We start from the raw sequence: 22,632 nt of genomic DNA, 5'->3' as shown, positions 1-22,632 counted from the left end.
CACCATCTCTTCCTTCAGCTTTGCTCCAAAATCACCTTTGCTCCTGGTGGCTCCCCAGCATCCCTCACCCCCTAAAGTAAACTGTACAAACCCTTGACAATTGCTGGGGTTAACCACACACCTGGGAAGTACCTCAATCTCAATGAGAAAGCTGTAGACCTTGTACATCTTATGTTCATATGTGATGGAATTTCCTCTTTCAGCTTCATTTGTGAACTTTGTTCACATCTATAATAGTTAAGTATTGCATAGATAAAATTTTATATGTAATACTTATAAAATAATACTCACTGCAATATACTTAGTTTCCCAGTTCCCACATATAAATTATTAGATTGACAATATTTTATGTGAAATTCTAATAATTTAGACTCTGAAAAAATACCGAATTTAGCAGTCTAGCTACAAGTTTGTCTGTGAGGAGCTTTAAAGTTTGATGGCATTTAATTATTGAACCTAGGTTAAAGAGGGATTGATTCCAACACTGAGATTTATAACTTACCATCTTGATACGATTGTGCAGAAGAGATGTGTAGCTTGTGGTCTGAACAGACATGCATATTTCAAAGAGAAAATTGGCATGGTAGCTTTTCCATAGGACTTGGTCTTGGTTGGGAGCATTTTTAATTTATTTTTGATGGGCCGAGTGTTCTGTTCTGTTAGTTTATCTGTGCAGATATTTTTATGAGAATGTAAATTGTGCTGTAAGGGCTTACAGAGCATAGCATGAGTGATTAACATCTTTATAATACTAAATAAACATACTCTATTGTGGCACTTTCTGCATGCTGTATGTAATAATTTACAATAACTGTTAGATGCCATGGAACATTTATCACAAGACATTTGCAACAAATCACTGAGTAAAACTCAAATTGTGAAAGAAAATGTAATTGGTTGCAGGAAAGATATCTATCTTAGATACTTGAACGGCTGCCATTACTGCAGCATCTGCATGTCTCCCAAGCTTGAATGTATTTATTGTGGTAAGACTCCTAGCAGAGAGAGACAGAAATGCTCTTACTCCATTTTAAAGACAGGGAGCTGGGGAACACACCTCATCAGGGTGTGTCCGTGTTGCAGAACTCAGTTCAGTGCAGGATCTCTGAGCTTGATCCAGGATCAGAGCTGATCTAGGCTCGGTTGCAGGCAACTGCTTGTTTGGGTAATTTAGCATTCTTCTTTCAAGGTGGAAATCTGGCAAAAGCAACCTCTGTAGCTGTGCCATCAATCTGAAGTACTGCCAAAATGCAGGTAAAGTGACTTTAGCTAAGGAAAAGAACTGGTACGTTCTATATCTATTAAACAAACTCAAATTACATCTCTCATATATAACATGGCCTTTAGTTTGCTACTGAGGGCTGTGTTTCAGATATTCAGATCAAGGCTGAGAAAAAAGAAATACCAAGCTTGATGTTGCTTGAATTTTTCTGCTTTACATTGTGTGTAGAGTCCTGACATGCACATTTCACTTTCATAGTGGCACCCCAGTGGGGGGACATTTTACCAGCATAGCCTAGAAAATAAAAGTATGATCCAGAGCTGGGATGGGAAGGTATCTGTGTTTGCCTAGAAAAGGGAGGCACTTCATGATCATAATTGCATTCTGTTTAGTGCCAAATTCAGTGCGATGTTTTTCAATCCTGTATTCCATATACCTGTAGTGGGATGGAATCATGTGCTTTCAGGGCTCTGAATATGTTTCTCTGACTGTGAATGATCAAAGCACTGAGGTTTAGCAAGCTACTGCTTACAGGGCAAGCCACCCAGCTGAGCAGGGATATACTCCATTAGTTGTGAACTGAAACATATTGGACTTAATCCATTTCACCTAGTCTTGAAATCACAAGTTCATTCTCATCCTATAAATCATGATCCATGGGCTTCAGGTGATGTGTGTAAACTACTGTTGGCAATAACTTGATCTCTTATGGTTAAGGGAGCAACCAAATGTCTTGGTAAGAACAAGAAGACTGGAAAAGGAGAGTTGAAGGAACTTGTGGTTTCACAAAGCATGTTTGCATTTGAAATAGTGTTTCTCAAAGTTGGTTATAAAATCAAAATGAGAATATGGGAAGCATGGATGGATTTAACTGCAGAACAGATGTTGACTTGAAAAAATATAACAAAAAGCAAAGTACATATGTTTGTGTGAAATCTGGAGAAATGTTTTTCCTTCAAGGAAGGCATCCATATAGATAAGGTTGCTCAAGTAATGTGATGTGACAGTTGCTATGTCAACTAGTGTTCCCTTCCACACATTTAAATTATTGAATAGCGCAGTAAATGTTCTATAAAAGTAACTCCTTACAACGTGGTTATGCATCTTCCTACTTTCCTCTAAGCTTTTTAGAACTTTTCTGACCTTTACTATGTGTCTTCTGTGAGTCTGAACTATGTGCCAAACCCCTGTGCAGCTCCCACTAAAGTTAGCATTTGGCCCAGTGTGTCTCCTGTGCCTGACTCAGCTCCCTTTGTAGCTGCCTGTTTTAAGGATTTGTAATGGAACAGTGGCTGCTTGCATTTGGAAGCAGAGAGAAGGGACTGAGGGAACAGATTGAATCCATCACAGTAAGAGTATGAAACTCCCATGCAAATACGTGCATAGTATGTAGTGCATTGAGTCTGGTGCTATAAACAGGCATTTGCCCTTGCGTGCAATCATTTCTTCATAGTTAACCCAGCACACAAAGTGTAACGTTTTTTGGCACATGCTTCAATAATTTATTTGAAATGTAAGTTGGCTAAGTGGAATCTCCAGCCTTAAAGCCAGTGAGGAGCTGGTAGAGGCTGAAGCAAAATGGGAAATGAACCTGTGTGCATCAGAGACCTTTGTATAACCTGAAGCTAAAACAGGTAAATAATGAATCCTGTTAAAGCCATTTCACTTCCTTGGGTGTGAATTTGTATCAAACTCAGAGGTGGTTTTTAACTTTCTTGTGTATGTCCCTAGTTGGGCATCTTAGAAAACCATCATCAGACAGTGCAACCTCTTAGGACTCTACAGGTGTAAACTCCAGGCTGTTCTTTGCAACATACTTTATGTATATATTTTTTTCTTATTATTTATTTATTTATTCTAAAAATGGGTATGCTAGGTGCCCTCTTTGAAAACGGTAAAGATACTGATGTTCTTGAGCACTCCTGAAACTGTGGCCATGTACTTCCTTTAGTTGAATGTTACCACTATACAGATAATTTCTTTTTGCTGAAATACATAGTGCTTGATGTGTTGGTGGTCATAAATAATCAAATTTCTGCCTTTATTCTAAAAGCTAATCTAAACCCTTACAATCTATTCTATATCCTTTGAAATGACCCTATGTTAACACTTCCTGAACAGGGCTTGGGAGCAATTTCTGTGTCACTGTTGCTGCTTCAATCTTTCCTTGAAAATCTAATGGTAGGCAATGAATTCTGTAGATTAATATGTAGGAGTAGGGTTTAAATACTTCTCTCTGCATACGTGAAAAATTCAGGAAGGATGGGAAGAAGTGGGGTGCACGTTCTGCATAGCATCTACACAAGGAGTAGTGGAGAAGAAAACTTGTGTTTGAGTTGCACAGGAGCAAATACAGGCAGGTATGTGTGTGGACAGGGCAAAGTCTGAAGGAAACTTCAAAAACAGAACCGTTAGCTAAGTAGCTCTCTCTTTTCCAAATGCCACTCAAGCTTACTGTGCTACTGAGATACTATGCAGGAAGTGCTTTATTCATATGGCACACAGGTTGTCACACCAATTCCTGAGAAAAATTAGCTTTTCTTGAGGCCTTGTTGGGGTACTGAAAATAGAATATCAAGGGAGGTGGAGGTGAGATTGAAATGCAACTGGTGCTCTGCTGTCTCACAGCAGATCAAACTGGAGTCAGCTGGAGGGAGAAGTAGATCTGAGGCTGGCCATGGAAAGGTTCAGAACCAACTTTGCATTTATTGGCAGTTAATGTGTTCCACTCTGTTTTTCTTTTTATAGTTTTGGCAGTTTATTTGAACCAGTGTTGGTGGCCTGTTGAAGATGTAGTAAAGACAGCTGATCCTTCTAGAGATGGGCTGATTTCGGTAAGGATACTATTTTAAACAGATGTCCTGGAACTTTCCAGCTAGAACAATCATACGTAGTTGTCTCAGGACTTCTATAGCTCTTGCTTCATAAGCTGTGGGTCTGGGCTTTGTGGCTCATCAAGTACTTCACATGTCTGCCATTGCACAGCCACATGCACATTAACCTTCTCTAAACAATTTTCTGTGAGCAGTTTATGACTCATCTGTGGGATTTATTAGGTTTTGGTTTAGTTTACCCTCACTGCTTACTAAAGGAGTAATCAGATAAACCAAATTACTAGACTAGCAAGAACTCTTCACATTAATATTGCTTGACTGATGGGAGATGTTTACTACACTTTGGAACAATGTCTTATCAAGTTAATTATGGGGCTTTTTTTCCTTGGGTAATATTTATTTTGTGTTAGTTTTATAAAATTGTTGTTATTTAATAGATTCTGTATCTGTAATTCTTTTTCCAAATACGAGGTCAGTAAGGTCCTGGCCCACTGAAGTTCTTTGATGCTTTGGCAAGACCAGGAATAGAGGAGAAATGATCAAGATAACACAGTGAATCCTGTCTTTATTTAGCTTTTGGGTAGAATTAAATTGCTTTGATCCTGTTTCCAAATCTGTGACTAGTTTGCTGTGACTACAATCAAGATACTTCTTTTCCTGCTGCTTTAGAATTCCCTCTCTGTGACAATAGGAGATATGTCAAGCTTTATAAATTGTTACTAAATTATTCTATGCCCTCTGGATAGAGGGTGGAATACTGGAAAAAAACTCTTTTTGTTAGTCTATCTGAACCAATTCATGAGGTATTTTCCCCAAATTAAGTGTACATGTTCCCCGACCTCCTCCTTCCCAGCCCCTTTTAATTTTAAGCCTTTTATGAAATGCAAAATACTATTGTCTGCCTAATTTTTCTTTGTACTGTTTTTGTTTGTTCTCTAAGGTCCAGACATTTGGAGAAAGGATTGTCCTCTTTGTTCTAAACTACATTATTTTTGGAATGCTGGAAGAGAGTTCAGCTAATGATGCATTCTTTCTACCTCACTCTGCCACCGAGTGTGCCAAGATACTCTGGAGAAATGGGGAGGCTGTTGCCTTTTACTCAGTCAAGATGAAAGGTAAGTTCATTTTAGAGGCACATTTCCATTGGTTCCTAATAGCTTGACGTATAATCCTTTTGTTTATCTTTCAGTATAAATAATCCTGGCTTTAATTTACATTTTTATATCAGATCTCTCTTAGAGTGAATCTGTGGAACCAACCTTCTCAGAATTTTGGAAGCCATCCATATGACTTTCATTTAAATATGATGGCTCCAAATTCTATTCTGGGTTACTCTGAGTGATCTGAGGTCCTGGCTCATTCCAATAAAATAAGCTTTAATGCAGCCAAGTAGAAGGCTGGACATCTAGGAACAGAGAGTACAGGGCCTACCCACAGATTGGAGGACTGCATCCTGAATAGAATGGTATCTGAAAGGAGGAGTGCAGCTCACAGTGGGAAGAAAATAGAGTATTAGGAGTGGTGGGTGGCAAGAAGTGGATCTAGGGAACTACAGACCTGTCAGTCTGACCTTGGTGCCAGGGAAAAAAATGGAGCAGATCATCTTGAGTGCCACTGTGCACCATACACAGAGGAGCAGGTGATCAGGTCCAGTCAGCGTGGGTTTATGGAAGGAAGGTCCTGCTTAAAGAACCTGATCTCTTTCTATGACGAGATGACCCACCTGGTCAGTGAGGGAAAGGCTGTGGGTGTTGTCTACCTGGACTTCTGTAGGGCCTTTGACACTGTTTCCCACAGCATTCTGGTGAAAAAACTGGCTGCTCGTGGCTTGGAGGAGCATCCACTCTGCCAGGTAAAACACTGGCTGGACAGGCCCAGAGAGTGGTGGTGACTGCAGCTAAATCCACCTGATTGGCTGGTCACAAGTGGGGTTCCTCAGGGCTCAGTATTGGGACCAGGTCTTTTTAACATCTTTTTCAGTTACTTCAATGAGGAGATAGAATGTATCTGTGAATAGGCTGATGAACTTGTCTGTAGTTGGCAAACACTGCAATTGCCATAGTATGTTTTCCTTTTCATCCATAAATATTTCTGAGCAAAGCTTTTGGAAAGAAACACTTCTATGGGCTGTAATGATTCATGCTTTAGTAAAACAAATTTGCACAGTAGTCTGTTTTGGGTGGAGTATTAGCCAAGTTGAAACTGTTTCTGAGTAAGTTCAGAGTCACAGTTTGGTTTTAAACCAGGTCCACATAAAATACAAGTTCTTCAAGTCCAGCTTTGTCAGCATCTGTCTTTTGTTGCCAGTGTTTTTTTCATTCTGGGCAGCTATATTTGTTAGTTTTTTGGCCTGTGTCACAAATCACTGCAGTCTTTTGCCAAAGCCTTTTTGGGAAGCTTGAAACTGATTGTTTTTGCCCCTTCTTGCGATTTACTGTACACATTTAGAAAAGAATTCCTCTTTCTGAGTTACTGTGACTTCAATTTCATACCAGCCATGCTCTGGCTGATCCTATTCTCTCTACTTTCTAGAAGAGTCATGGATTTATTGGGCCCAAGACAAGCTAAGATAAATATCTTCTCTTAGAAGTTGTCTTTCACATGGTTGCTTTAGATACATTTTTAAACTTTTTTTTTTTTTTAATTATAATCTAACTTCTTTTTCCTTTTACTCTCCTGGTGAGGACATTTAGTAGGAGCAGCTTTAAGTACAGGAGTTTATATTGTGCTGGTCTTCTGTTACAGCTGCTGGTCCTAGAAAGAAATTCTTTTTCTCTGTGCCCACCATGTGATTCTGATTCCCTTTATTTCCACACTGTGCAATTACCTGGTCATTCTTTATGGTTTTATTTCTTCACTAGGTAACTGAGACTCTCATGCTGATGTTGTATTCAACTGTCTTTCTCATCTGTGAGTTTTCCATTATCTACAGTATGATAAAAAGCATGCATCAGTGGAGCCAAATAAGCCAGAACAGATCTGTGGAGCATGGCTATTTCAAACATAAGTCATGAGAGTGAATCACAGAAACTGTGACCAAGGTGAAGAGAGTCTGTTTTATCTTTGCTACAGATTTAGTGTGCCATTATGCAAACTAAATTTTCAGTGGGCTTCAGTGATTCCAATTAACTGTCTTGGCTATATTGTAAAGTGATTTCCATTTGCTAGTTCCTCGGTGGCCTATACAAAGTGAACTTGGTAATTTTGGTCCAGTTCCACACATCCATCCATCTTAATGAACATCCTTAACTGGATCTCTTTTGATGGTCTCTCTGAAGAGGGACAGATGGTCTTGAGCATCTGCTTTGCTCACAGACACAGTAACTGCAAGTGGAGGTTTTGAGACTATTTGGCAACTACTGACACTGGCCATCCTGCACCTGTTGTATAGATAAACAGAAGACCCATTCTTCAAGGCTATCACTTTTCGTGAGCATTAGACACCTTTATTAAAACAAAATTTATTCATGACTACACAGATCATCACCCTAGCCTCTCTGGTATGTGCCTATTCCTGTCCAATGACAGGCATGCAGCATTTACCACTGGGTATACTAAAGACTGATGAGATATAGTAAGTCACTAATGAGGCTGATAAGACACTTTGTCATGTGCCAAGATGAATGTCTCCAATTTTATCTATGTCAGCAGCTTCCATATTAGACAGCTGAGGAGTTAGACCTCACTGAATGAAGCTACTTAAAGGTACAACAGGCAGTGACAGCTTTCTGTCCTTGTACCTTTTTCTGCAGACTGCAATCTGAAAATGAAATATTTTGCAGAAACCCTTTGTACAGATACTTTGATTTTGAGATCTGTTTTATATTCTTTTAAGTCTTTCAGTTTTTTTCTTGGTGTGCTCTAAATCTGTGTGAAAACATAAATAAGAATGTGTTTTGTGTAATGATGTAAGGATTGTAAGGTGTAAGGATTGGTGTAAGGATTAATGACCATGGTTACTGACACTATTTTTTGTTCAGTGACACCACGTAATTTGCTGAAAGTTTTTCTTTTTTATTTACTGAGGATTAGTAATTCCTAAAAATGGACTTTTGCCACCTTCACATTAATGTCAGGAGAATGTAGAAGATTTGTCATGCAAGTAAATCAGGAAGGAAGGTGGGGGATGCTCTGAGCCAGGAGTTTCTTAGTCCTGCTAAGAACAGAACAGAAAAAAACCCCATTTTTATGTACAGAGGACAGACCTCAGCTTTTGTTCCTCCTGATATGTGTGACTGTTTCTGTAACACAAGGGAGCTGCCCTGTTTTGGACCAAGCTATCTGCAGTACAAAAAGCAAAGGAGTCAGATTGCCAAAGCTTGTCCCTTCCCAAGTTCACTGTGTCCTTTTTGTCAAAACTTAGTAGTAAAAGTGTGGAGAAAGATAGTATTCTCTGTGCTGTGAGTCAAACCAGCCTTAACAAAACTGGGTCCTCTGAGAACGCTGTAAAACATGCAGTTAAACCAGGAGTAAATGCATTGTTTACTTCTCATTCATTCTTTAGAGATCCTCCACAAATCATGGTTTGGGAACACCTGACTGCAAAAACTCTAAGCTGAAATAAAATAGGCAGCAAAGCAGCCCCGGCCCAGTCTCTGCTTTTTGCTACCCCAGAGCCTTAGAGGTGGTCTTTGGAAGTGGCTATCCAAGGTAAAACCTATTTCACACCTTTTTTCATACAAGCCTTCACAAATTTCTTTTAAGACTTTAATGGCTCAGGTGGTATTCTTTAGATACAGATCCCTAAAAATATAATGGGGTTTTAATTTTCACTGATTACTTACATTTCTTTAACAAAAAATGAAAAATAATCGGAATTGAAGTTAACATGACAGACAATTAGCTGAAATCTTGTTGGATAATTGCTTTTCTCTCCCTCTGTTTTCTAGCAATAATATTTTTAATGTGCATTTCTGAGGCAGACTGAAGGTTCTGGCTGTAATAAAAATTAAATGACTACATACCAGTCAAGACATGAATTCATTTAATTTTATTGAAGCCAGAACCTTTGTTCCCCTTCTCACATACAAACTCACACAATGCGTTGACCTTGGGTTCTATTCAGCAAAAATATTCCCCACCCTTTACACAAGCACTCAGGCTGCTTCAGGCCTGTCCAAACGTGTGCCAAGCCAGCTTGTTCAGCAGGGAAACAGTCAGTGTGCACAACCTTGTTTTGTTTGGGTCTGTTGGATGTGGGGTATGGCTTGTTTTTTTTTTCTCTGGTTTGTGGCTTTTTGGGAATGCTAATGGCTGTCTGCTTTCCTGCCCTTGCAATATCTGTTTACCATTTTGCTGGCTCATAAGTTGGTCATTTGGCACTCATGACCTAACCAAACAGATCAAAGGCTTTCAAAGGGCAGACTGTATGAATACTTCCATCTCCATCACCACTGCCTTTATTTTCCCTGTCTCCTCCCTTGCCTCAAAACTTAGTCTGTTTGTGTGTTTCAACAATGAAACCAACCTCTGAACCAAATATGTGAGAGCCTAGTGGTCACCTCTGAGCTTAAGGTAACCTCTTTGCTATTGGATGAGAACTAGAGACAAAGTGGCCTTTGTTCCAAAGGTTGGTTTGTTTGTTTGTTTTATTTCAAATGGCTGTGGGCTATGACTCTTCTAATATGTTTCCCAGGGACAAGGTGAAGAATGGCTTCATGGTTTCTTTATTGACAGTGCCTTTAGACATTACAAGTTTTGGTTGTCTTCTCCCCGCAAAATTAGAAGCACAGACATAAATCACTCAGCTTCTGGGATTGCTGCTCAGCAGTCTCATCAGGATTTATAGGAGACAGACTATATGAGATAATAATAAACGCATAAGGACACTTGCCACATGCCAAAATTGTTAAAGCTATTGACTTCATGAGGAAAAGTTTCTCCCTTTCTTAGAATGTATGGTGCAACACTGCTGGAATCCAGCCTCTCTTTGGGCTCACAGCTAACAATGGGACTGGGGATATACTCAATTTTTTGACTCATGAATAAAGAGCAACTACCCATCATGTGTTACAAATATTGAAAGGTTATAAACACCATCACAAACCATCGTTTTCCAACAATGTGCTTGAACATGTGTTTGAAGTTAAGCATGCACTTTGATTCAGCAGGAGTGGACCAAGTCTGGATGGGAATGGATTAGTTACGTAGCTTTGTTGTACGACCAAGTATGCGTGACATGGATTCTTGCTTAATGGAGATCTACAGCCTTGACAGATCAGGGTCTAGAATTAAATTTAGACATGTATGCTTGGCTGAATTTGCATCCTAGTAAAAGAAGTAACCAAAGTCAGGCCTAGAGACTATGAGGAAGAGGTACTAGACACCAACTTAAGGAACAGAAGTAGACCTCAGTTTAGGAAAGGTATTGTTGATGTGATATCTGCCATATACCTAGATAAAAGCAGCATAAAATTTTAATAGATATTTTCTAAAATTGAAAATAAATCAGTGAAAAGTTTATATGGTTACCTTAACTTTTTTGTAGGTAGTTGGTGAGCTGATGTTGGTAATTTATTTCAGGGTTGAATGCTTATGCTGTCAAGTAAGTCTGAGGTTTGGTTTTCATGGGATTCTGCACTGACTGGAAGTTGCACAGTGAATTGTTGATGTGTCTTCTGCAATAGGACCCTGAATTGTTTAGAGTGAACGTTAAAATGTTGGACCCTGAATGTCTGTTCTTAATCCATTTTCTCTTGTCTCCAGTTTGGGTTTACCATACAGCAAGGTATCTGGGCAATATTTGTGGCTGGAATCACACAGTGGTTAGTTAGTGCAGCAATACCAATTTTGTTTTCAAATTCCTGTATTTTTATCTGTTTATTTTCAGGGAGCCTGTGTGATGGTACAACCAGTCAGTGTTACTTGCTGCCAGTTCTGGATACTATATTCGTTCGCAGAAAGTACAGAAGAGGTGGCCTAGGGATGAAAATGCTGCATGATTTCTGTCAGTCTTTCCTGGCTGAGGATGCCTTGGGGATCAGCTGCCCTATTTCTGCTGCTATGTATCAAGGTAAACAGTTTGATGTGGAAGTGTTAGGTAAGAGTCATGTATAATGTATAAATTTCAGTATGGTCTTGGTATGATTTTCTGAACTGTATAGGAGTTCAATGCACCTGTCTGAACTGACCTGTTTTTAGTGTACAGCTGGTTACTTTTTCTTGCAACATCTGGACTTCCCTGTAGAAAGGTAGGCCAGTATTTCTGTACAAGAATGAGAAGCACAAAACTCATACTGCCTGTTTGACAGTTTGCATTCTTATCTTACTCTCTCTCCGAAACAGAACTGTGTCATTGCTCTAGACTGTGACTTACCCATTTTATTTGACACCAGAGGAAAAATAATCATAAGATGTTGTCAAGCCTACACTGTGCACATAATACTCTTGTAGATACTGCATTTGTAAGAAATTAGATTGAATAAGCCATATACCTGGGCTCTGCTCATTCATCCAGTCATGTCAGTGTTTGTTTCATGTTGACTGCCTTTCAATGTTTGGCACTTTAAAAAGATGATTAAGTAGTTCTCTCTCTTCTCTGTGTTCAGGGTGAAGTTCTGATTTTGCTAGTAATGTTCACAGAAAATATCTGTGCTCCTTTTATTTGTAAAATTGTTTTCTTTAGAAAAGCATTTTTTCCTAAATTTTCTCTCTGTGTGATATACAGCCTTAACCAACATTCTGGGGGAATGTTTCTGTTTCCTAGTAAGTCTCAACAAAATTTAGAGTGTATCTGTTTTTTATCTTGGTCAGTATGTGTCACTAAAAGTATACAAATATACCCCAATGTATAGAAATGCACCCCAGGAGTTTCTAAGGAATTGCCACTTCTAAATTCAGAAAGGGATAGTATTGTCAACATTCTTTCAGTTCTTAGGCTTAGACATCAGTAGTTCAAACACTATGAATCAGAAAGCTTCATTGCTTGTGTTAACAGTAGTGATAAATTATAGACTATGCTTTCATCTCAGTCAAGATTGGAGCTTATAGTGAATAAATTGGATTTGTATTGTGTTCTAATGAGGTTTTCTAGATCCTGCTTTTGTAAAAATACTAATACTGTACATTAATTTTTGAGTATATTGAAGTCACTGCCTTCTTAACATTTTTTTGGAAAACCAGTGTTCTACTTTGGCAAAAGAATGCAACCTTCTATTCTAAATCTCTGTACTAAATGTACACAGCTTTCCTTAGCATGTTATTTAACATGCTATAGAGGCCTAAAAGGGAACAAAAAGCCATTTAGCATATATCTCTATTTTGAAATATATGTTACTTTCAGCAGCTTTTATAGAAATTAATTTACTTTGGATATCCTTGGATAAAATAAATGACAATGATCTGCTCATTACTGTGAGGCAAATGTTTACAGATGAGAATCAGGGATTTTGTTTCAACATCTCAGTATTAAACTCAACTGAATGTTGAAGGTAAGTGACCCGTCTAGATTCATTCTGCAGGATGATAAACCAGAATGGACAGATATACTTCTGTTGTTTCCAGGTTGCCATCTTAGTGCAGTTGATGGAACTGATAGAATCATGATTAAGGAAAGTTTAGAAATCCCCATTAAACATTTGTAGCTGCTTGTCCTGCAACATATGCCTCCTTTTGACTCTGCAGACATTCTAAGGAAGCCTCTAAATAAGACAGATTTCACTTTGATAATATAAACAAACCGAAGTTTGATTGTTGATCTGAATTAATGTTCAGTGTGTACTGACAGCAAAAGGGGTCTGTGAGAATATGGTTTCTCAAGGCTGTTTTAGATATGACAGATACCTCAGTTATTCCTCTGTTAGTTCTTCCTATTTCCTGCTTCCCACACCCAAACGAGTGAACAAACTGCAGCAATGGAGTGTAGGGTAGCAGTAGGGAAAAGGAGGATGGCCCAAGAGGAAACCAGTACAAAGCTTGGGTTTATAAATAGAAATTTGAGTAGCATTCTTAATGGTTAAAGCTGGAAAATACTGAACACATTTCATTTCAGAGTAGTGAGGGTAAAAAAACCTGCACTGCTCTTAGTCTAAAACCTGCCAAGTGTCTGGAGATAGTTCTGTGATGCAGTGCCAGAAGAAGGTGGCTCAGTAAGTGATTTCAAGACCTGTATTTCTGCACTCACAAGGAAGTAATCTAGACTGGAGCAGATGGACAGGATTCGCTCATGCCTGTTAAGGTTATTCCACGTAGACTTTTCCTAAAGGCCCCAGCTAAAGAAAAAAAAACAACACACCAAAACAGGAAGATGAGAAGAGAGAAGAAAAGATTTCCAAAGGATCTAAAGAAAGTACGTCTAAGAAAATTTCTGGGATATAATGCACTCCCTCTTCCACTGTACTTTTCACTCATTCATGCTTTTACCCCTTCATTTCTCCTATTCAGTTTGCCAGAAATTCCTGCAGACTTATCCTGAGGAGCAGAAGCGACTGTGGGAGGTGGAAGCACCAGGAGATTGGAGCCAAAGAGTGAATATCTGGTTAAAAATTCAAATGGAGTCATCCCCTGCTGGAAGTGAGTTAAAATAAACAGTGTGAACTTGGCCATGTTAGTTATATAAAGATCAGAGAGAAGTCAAGGGTTAGGTAGTGATAATGGATAGGTGGTTTCTCTGGTTTTTGCACATGGAGAAACTACTGGATATGCAGTCCAGTTCACTAGTCTTTTCCCAGTAAACAGAACAATTTTTAGAAATAATGAGGTAATGAAATTGAACTACAGAGCATCTGAGAGATACTGAACAAAGCACAGTCTTGGCATGAAGTGGCTGTAACTCCCATTACAGTGCACTTACAGCAGGATAGAAGTTAGCCCAGAAACATTCCTGTTGCACAAGACAGTGTCTGGGTTATAGAGGGGGGTTTGTTTCTCTGAAATTATTACAAAGAAGAAATTTTGTATGGCCAATGGGCAGTGTGTTTAATTACCTTAAATTTGCTGCCAGTACCATTATTGGATGAAAACACAAACATTTTAATTATGGCTTTTGAAAGATTCAAAATATTCTCCTACAGGGTAAATCCTTCTTGGTGGCAGCTTTTTCTGCCTACTTCACAAAAGATAGTAACAGAATAGGAAAACCTTTTGACAGTTTGTATGGGGATCTTGTTGATGTAATCTGTTCAGCTGGTCTGGGGATCCAGGCAGCCCCTCTGCTGCATGCACACAAGATATGATAAGCATTGGGTTCCAAAAGAAGGGCACACATTTTCTCTTTCTGGAAGTGCTGTGAAGTGAATTGCTCCCACGCCTTCCCACATCTGTCCTGCTTTGTGCTGTCTTGGGGACCTTCAGTTGAGACACTGCGTTTCATCTTGTCTGCAGTGCCCCACAGGAGAGTTAAGTCAGAATTTAGCCCTAGGCTGAGTTCTTCTGAAGCCATTATAGTTATGGTCCTCATGCTTTAAACCAACAAAAACTGATATTGCTCTTTCATTTCATCCATCTTGCTCAGCTCACTTTACTAATGGCAATTGAAAAGAGCTACAGTCAGATCAGCAAACTGAAAGTGGATCCTTGAGAAGACTATACTTTCTTTCTTCTTTTTACTGTCTTCTACAAAACCAAAGAGAAACAACCCAAACTATAGGTAAATATAATTCCAGCAGAGTGGCCGTCAGTAAAAAATACATGTGAGGCCAGGAAACTGCCTTGGCCATTTCTGCACGTAAATGAGATACCTCCTATCTACAAAAAGAGGAAGGAGGACAAGTATAAACCAGAAATGGGGGAGGGTTTGCATATATGGATTTTGAATTGCAGTGTGATCTTTATAGTGGAAGGGAGCAGAAGCAAGTGAATTTGGAACTAAAATATATAATAAAAATCTGCTTGTTTTATTATATTCTCCACTTTGGTGCACAGCACACTAGCCATCACTTTCCTTTACACTGAATGTGCTGAACAGGCTTTATTTCATCCGTCTTCAGTGGAACATCGACCTACTATAAAAACAGTATGTAAAACAGTGTAATGCATTTATTATATCTGTTTTACATATAGAATCTACTTCTGTGCTTCTTGTGCTTGTATTAGCTCAGTAGTGTGCATATACTGTACCCAGGGGAATACCAAGGATCAGTACAGGATCAGTACCACAGAGAGGTTCCCTGATTTTGCTTTGACCTAAAGGCAGTTTATTCCTTCCTTTGGGACAGGAGAGTAGCTCTGTCTGGTAGTTGCTGAGGAAACAACAAGAGTATTTTCTATCTGTTAGTAGTAGATAAGGCAGAGATATTTTCTAAGTGCAGGAATCCTTTATCATCTGACCTGGCATGCTGCTCACCATTCGTGTGAAGAGAAGCTTGTGTTTCCAGAGTTGTGGGATAGGCAGAGGGAGAGGAAAAGGATGTGGCATGGAATGGAAACTGTAGGAGGTGTGAGCTTACCTGTTCCATATGCACGTGGCCATTTGGATCTTTAGGATGTCAGTTCGGAACAAAGTGCTTCATCCCTACTTGCTCAGTTATGTAGAAAGCAAAACACAATGTAATTCAATGTTGTCAGCTCCAATCTGGATCTATGGCAACAACCACAAAAATAGACAAGTCTTATTCTGCTCTGATTTCTTACATCCCTCTTGACATTTGCAGTGCTGCAAAATGGAATAGAATTATTGAGAAGAAAAATTGAAAGTTCTGCTCATATTACATTTCCCCCCCAGTACTCAGGATTTAATCCTATTAATGTTGTTGTAAGAATTCTGCAATCATAGATATTCCAAAAAAGATTTCTGTAACCCTCAGGTGAGGATTTTAAATTAGGTTTATAAAAGGTTATGTGGCTGCATCTAGTGGCAGTACAGCTAAACTGCAGCTCTCTGTTTACTGAGCTGATACTTCAGTTGGGATGTTCACAGGTACATAGACATTCACATATATTTGTCTGCATGTATACATACATCTATAAAAAATAAAGCTCTGTAGCATTTTGTTACATATAGCTGCAATTTTTCATTTTGAATTAATTTTTACTGCTTGAAAAATGGAGAGATTTATTTACAGAAAATAGTCTCAGTAACAGGAGCATAGTGACATTTCTCCTCTAGGGCTGATTAGAGGAACATAAATCATTTAACATGATTTGCTCCTAGTTGCTAAATCTACCAGGCAGTGAATTGGGCTGTTTTGAAGTAGTTCAGTCATATACATAAAGCATGTAAAAGTAAAGCTAATGCAAAAAATAAGCAGACTGGGCAAGAATTTGATCAGAGTATCTGCATTTTCTGAAAGAAAGAGATACGGCTTTTCTTAGTATGAGAGATTAATGGATGATTTATTCAGCAGAACTTTAAAGCTAAGAAAGACCAAGAGACATTTTCTTTATAGTACAGTTTTTCACCTTAGTCTTTTGTAGTAGTGTCGTTGGGCACCCTGGTTAGGTTAGTTGACTAAAGCAAGGCAGAAGGGGCTGAAGGTAGCATTCAGGTGGCTTTTTCTGTTGTGTTTTTTGAATAAAAATTCCCTTGGAAGTCTCCTAACATTTTTTCCTTGTTAATCACATTCTGGGGCACACCTGTTTGCCCCATTTCTCCAGAGGCTAAAGTGGATTTTCAAACCAGTAAACCCAGACAATCAGATGCAGACCAAAGGAGTAAGGTACAGTGACTAATTTGCTATTTTATTACTTACTTTTTCATTGGTGGTCTTTTCCCTTTATAGTTAAGTCCTGAGGTTTGAATATGAGAGACCTTCATGGACAGTTATAGGTGTTTTTTATCACTGACCCATAGGTTTATATAGGTAATCATAGCAATTTAATATATGTACGTATACATGTAACTAATTCATATAGCTAATTTATTTAGCTATAGTAGTTTGAGAGGCTAAAGAGTACAGGATAGTTTTTGCTAAATGTTTTAGTGTGGTCCTTAATGAGATAAGAGAACTGGAACCAAGCTGGCACACAGTGAGTGCCAAGGTTTACCTGTGCAATGCTTTCTGAACTGAACTGTGATTTTTTTTTCCTGTGCCTGTAGAGGGACTGAGCATGACACCTTTAGAATGATTAAGCTAAGCTCTTTGCAGTCGTGATTATTTTATCCCATTACTGAGCTGCAGATCTTACTGTGCTTAGCTTTGTGGGGTGGAGGCCAAAAGCAGGCTGAGAGGTTTGAATGAAGCCTAAACCTAGTTAGGAGTACGTGGATGTGAGAAACAAGTTTACAGCAATGAAGCTTTTTCAAGTAATCAAGAAAAAAGAGATGAGTGGAAGCAAAACAAAGAGCTGTAGGGGTTGTTTCCTCAGGACATTTTGGTTGCTAAACAATTAGATCAGTTTGTTTTCTTCAGACACAGGTCTCCTGGGGGAGCTGTGACAGCACTGGCCCCTGTGGTGCACTCTCCTGTGCTATGTCCTGTGGTCATGGCTTCAGAGCCCACCCAGCCAGATCAAGGCTCCACATACTCCCAGTTTTCTTTACCCTGACACTTCTGGGAACTGGGGCAGTGCAGCACAAAGGAAGCTGTTCTGTACAAACAATGCACCTGAGATTCTTGCCTTGCATGTTTATAGTGTCCTTGTTGACAGAGGCATTTTTTATTAGGATCAAGGCACTGTTTATGTTGTTCATGTCTAACTTGGTGTTCCCTCTCTCTCGGTTCTAATTTCAGGGTGTTGAATACATTCTTGGTGTTGGGAAAGTGGCAAGAGTTGCCACAGAAAAAAACAATGACACAGCAGCAGCAGGGACTCTGAACTCAGAGGATCCTGAAGAGAAGGACTTGGAGCAAGGTGCAGGCAATACTCAGCAATGCAAAGGAGTCAGAAAAAGAACAGGCCTTGGGGGCTCAGCTGGAGACACGGCTGCCAAACAATTTAGAATTATTCCATAATTGCACTTTCAAAAATCAGCAAAATCTCAGTGTGGGCTTAAAAATTGTAATTGACTGTTCATAATTTGTAAAGCTGGAGAGATTTCTTCAGGCAAGATAATTTTTTTTAGCAAGACACATCTTCATTGTGTGTTTTGTTTTAAATAAAGCTTTTGTTCGCTAATTGTCCTTTTCTTTTTCTTCTCACCAAGTAATTAGGTAGTAGCTGTGCCTGGTTATTTCCCTGCTCTGGGAAGATTTTATTGGATTGCGTGAGATGTCCAAAAGGGAATAATTGGAGAGCTTGTAGATACTGATGTAAGAAGATATTTCTATGGAAACCACGTCCTGCATTATGGAAGAGAGATACCACAACACACATTTGGTATCAGAATGACAGCTGTAACCTTCCTTTCAAAAAGAACAATTGATCTTGCATTGCTTTCATTTGAGTTTTCCTAGCAGAAAAATCTGCCTCAAACCCTGCGGTGGACAGGATGACACAAACTCCATTAATGCAGAAAAAGTTTGGTACAGAGAAGAGTGAGCAACCTACAGGCCTTTAACTGCCTTTAAATTCAGGCACTGTGATCATATTATGTGTAAGTTCAGGGTGTAGAACTTTGTGTCGATTACCTATTGTGTGTTTTATTTCCTGTAGCCTCTTTCCTAATGTTTTGCATTTAATTAACTGTTATGGCTTGGTAAAGAATTTTGTTCTTTTCACCACAAGCGAGTTCTGTATTAGAATTTTTGTTTTCAGTGGGGAATTTCTAAAGCTTGAAGGGTTGTGTTAATGTGAAATACAAGTGAAAGTTTTAAGAATCAGATCTTTAGTCCAGTGTCAGAGAAGGCTTTGCAGAGGTAGGCTCAGTGATGAACAACAGTAAGGTTGATGAATCTCAATAGATCCAGCAGTCTGTAATTCTTAAGTGGATGCCTTGGAACAAGGAGAGACAGCTGTTTCTTTCCAGAAGCTAATCCAGCATTTCCAGGGACAAAGTTCTGTAGGCAGACATTGTAGGCACACTGTAGGAATGTATATTTTTCCCTCTCTACAGGATTGCTCACACATAGCCCTGTCACCCTGCTTTTGTTTAAGGTCGTGATTTAGCACAGCGTTTGTTCATGTATCCAAGTAACTCCTCTCCTGTTGAGCTGCTCAGTAAACCATATGCCTGAGACACATAAAAATCAGACCTTTCTAGGCATCTCTTTTTAAAAAAAATAAAATGCTATAATTGGAACATGCAGGTTTTTGCCAAGGGAATTAAAACACTGAGTTGTGTGCCAACCTTAATCATGTTGCTATGGTTCTCTTGTCTCAAAGAGAATGCATTTAGGATCAGTTGATCTTCAGGTGGTTGGTTCATCAAGTCATGCTGCTAGAAACTGTGTGTCCTCCTGTGCAGCAGCTTACATTCTTTCTTAATGTATAGTTAAATACATATCTTTTTTTTCCCCCAAAATAAGTATTTTTGAAGAGTTGCAATACCAGTTGCTTCTGAATATGGTAGAAAACAACTTTGAGTTGTCCTCATGAAAGCTGATTCTGGAGTGGCAGTAGTCTAGCCTTGTGTCTAGTTTACACACAACAGCCTCTATTATAGTTGCCAAGGTAGGGTAAACTGGAGTTGTTTCAGCAAATGGGGACTATTAAGAAGTTTAATCTGATTTAAGTTTTTTAAGAAAATTTTATCTAAGAAATTCCCAGGAAACTCGACGTAAATTTACATTAGAATAAACAAGACAGAACAGGTAGTGTGTGTGGAATGGGCAGACAACTAATTTGATTAAATTCATTCTGTATCTAGGGACACTTTGAGTGAGAGGAAAAAACAGCAATTTTTCAATATTCCCAAACTGAATTTCTGTTTTACTTCTCTATTATCCTGTGATCCACTGGCTGCCCTAGCAGCCACTTTGTTGGCTGTTCTCGCAGAAAAATTGCTTCTTTCCTTTGTGTAAGAGTTGTCTTCATTAATTATGTTGAGCTTTGTTTTCTAAGTAACACTTTTTCATCAAAAATGTTCATGGCGGCAACTGGGCATATTACAGAAGTAAGCAAAGGTACATTTGATGAGGTGGTGTTGGCAGATGGATTGGTGCTTTCTAATCAAAGAAAGTTATCACATCATCCTTCTAATCAAAACTTGAGACAATTAGGGGTGCTCTACATTCGGTTCAGCGGCCCTGCCTGGCAAGTGGAGCACACCAAGGAGCAAAAGTAGAATAAGAAAGAACCAGAGCCAGGAGTTCTGAGATCCTACTTAACAGTGCCAGACTCCTGGGCTACAGGCTACAGGTTGCATGAAGACACAGACTGGCTCCATATGATTTCAGAAATGCTGAATAACAGAACAGTTGGAATATTGAATTTTGTTGCTGTTGTTTTATTAGTGCTTTTAGGTATCTGATTAATTTAGGAGCTTGGATTTGCAACTTGTTCTTGGCAGTCTGAAGCACTTCTTGGTGAGATCACAAGAATTCTAAGAGGGTCTGAGGCAGAAACAGATCCAATATCTTCACTGTTTTAATAGGACATAATAGAGAAAAAAAACAACCTAACAGTGCAAACATCTTTTTCTCACAGTGGAAGTTCTTTTATTTAAAAGAAATCTGCATTTACTCAAGGGTAGGACAATTTCAGAGGGCTGGCAAAGGCTTGAAAGAACATTCCAGTTTTTGGAGTTAAGTTTTCAAAACCTTGGATTTAATCTCTCTCTGAATCTGCACTCCGGTGGCTGTGGCTTGGCACGATGGTATTTCTGCTGAGGAGACAAGGAGGTAAGTGTGTGTGTGTGTGAGAGAGGGATGGCCAACCTGCTGAAAGGAAGTTCTTACCTATTGTTCTTACAAGCATAGACACTTAAGTCTGGTCTGCAAGTAAGATGTTAGACATTAACATTGGTGTTAGCAGTTCTCTGGGTGGGTGGGTGCCAACTAAATAATGTATTTGAATTGCTCTCAAAAGAAGTAAACATAAGGGTTTTAAGGCTAGAAATTTCATTACGTTAATCTATCATGATGTTTCCTATACTGTCAGCCAGACAATTTCATGCATGGTTGCTGTATCCAAAATCATTGGTTTTGGTTGAAACAACCCATTTTTTAGAAAGTTTGTTTTTATTTGACAGTTTTGATTTTCAGACGTTGGGCAGTAGAAGATCTGCCTCATACATTGGCAAGTTCTGAAGTTTTGTGTTTACAAGTGCACTGAATTTTTTTAGTCTGAATTAATTTTGTTTCAGTCTCCTATGATGGATTTTCCTTTTCTATTCCATGCTGAGCTATGGCTCTGGCCATCAAGATTCTTTCAATGCGGGGATGGACCCTGTGGTTCATCGTGACATCAGTGAACAGCACTGTTTGTTGGCTCTGTCTGTGTGAGGCAGATTTTTCCTGACCTTGGCTTATTCTCCTTGTCCTTTCAGAGAGATTTTCAGTTTTTCACATTCCTCTCAGAAGCCTGAGCATCAGCACACACACGGTTACAGTCGCGTGGGCCGTTCCGGGTTAGCATTTCCTGGCTGCCGTGCCCTGTGGTTGTAAATCATCATGGGATTCTTTTGTGCTTGTGAGTGTCTTCATGGTGAACATGCACTGCAGACCTTAAACGGCATGGAGGAATTCACAGGTACCTGTTCTAATGCGTTGTCCTTAATGGCCACAATGGCTGCAGCTTGCTGCTGAAAGTGCAGCCGATCCAGCGTCGTCTCTGTTATCACCACCAGATGGCACCATTACATTGCTCAACATGGTCATCATCTCTAGGGTGCTTGAGTCGGTGCCCGCGTTTTAAATATATCACTGGCTGGCTTGACTTCTTCAGAGAAGGGTTACCAGTTCAGAGAAAGGAAGATGAGGGTGTGGTAAAGCTTGTCTTGTGTTTGCCATTCAGTCTGATTGTATCTGTGGAGTTTGAGTGGGCTCATGACTGAGGTTTTCAAGTATTTCTGAAGATGAAGTCGCAGAATAGCACAAAATGACAGCTGCACCCATATTATGTTCTTGTCTCATCAGGAAGCCTGGGTGGGACTTTTACCTATTGTGCTTCATTGGAGTCCTTTAGTGGTGGTTCAAATCACATTTTTGTGTCCCTTTTTATGGATGAAGAAGGGAGGGAACAGTTTAAACTTTATTACCTAACCTGCCCTTAACTTTTGCATATCAAGAATGTGCAGAAACTGACAAAATTAAGATACTCAAATAGAGTTCCTGCTTTGTCAAGTGTATTGTTCAGCTGCATAAACAAAGAATGCATCCAGCCATAGATATTTGCTATTGACTTTAGCTTAATGGAGCTAAACCCAGCTGGCAGCTGGTCACAAGTGGGGTCCCTCAGGGCTCAGTATTGGGACCACTTCTTTTTAACATCTTTATCAATGACCTCAATGAGGAGATAAAATGCACCCTCAGTAAGTTTGCAGACCACATGAAATTGGGTGGGGGTGTTGATCTGTATGAGATTAGGGAGGCTCTACAAAGAGACTTGCACAGACTAGATGGATGGGCCAGGGTCAGTTGTATGAGCTTCAAAAAGCCAAGTGCCAGGTCCTGCACTTGGGCCACAAAAACCTCTTGCAACACTGCAGACTTGGGGAAGAGTGGCTGGAAAGCTGCCCAGCAGAAAGGGACCTGGGGATTCTGATTGATAGGTGGGTGAACATGAGCAGTGTGCCCAGGTGGCCAAGAAGGCCAGTTGCATCCTAGCTTGTGTTAGAAGTAGTGTTGCAAGGAGGACCAGGAAGGTGATCATCCCTCTGTA

The 22,632-nt window shown here is 39.4% G+C and overlaps 1 protein-coding gene across 6 annotated transcripts in view; it reads left to right on the top strand.

The window, feature by feature from the left end:
* The window catches only part of LOC127388498 (protein FAM169B-like), a 40,799-nt gene extending 22,751 nt beyond the window's left edge, over positions 1–18,048 (top strand). For 4 of the 6 annotated variants that reach the window (XM_051628048.1, XM_051628046.1, XM_051628047.1 and 1 more), the window contains 6 exons: positions 3,971–4,056; positions 4,997–5,171; positions 10,886–11,068; positions 13,438–13,566; positions 16,588–16,649; positions 17,664–18,048. In XM_051628048.1, coding sequence (XP_051484008.1) covers positions 3,971–4,056; positions 4,997–5,171; positions 10,886–11,068; positions 13,438–13,566; positions 16,588–16,649; positions 17,664–17,885 — 857 coding nt within the window. In that variant the 3' untranslated portion in view covers positions 17,886–18,048. The other 2 variants (XM_051628050.1, XM_051628049.1) reach the window with 2 other exon arrangements.
* Positions 18,049–22,632: the final 4,584 nt, after the last annotated feature.

This window comes from Apus apus, chromosome 10 (genome assembly GCF_020740795.1).
Source record: "Apus apus isolate bApuApu2 chromosome 10, bApuApu2.pri.cur, whole genome shotgun sequence".
Classification (NCBI taxonomy): Eukaryota; Metazoa; Chordata; class Aves; order Apodiformes; family Apodidae; genus Apus; species Apus apus.
The sequence above is the reverse complement of the archived record's forward strand: the minus strand, read 5'-3'. Positions and strand labels throughout refer to the sequence as shown.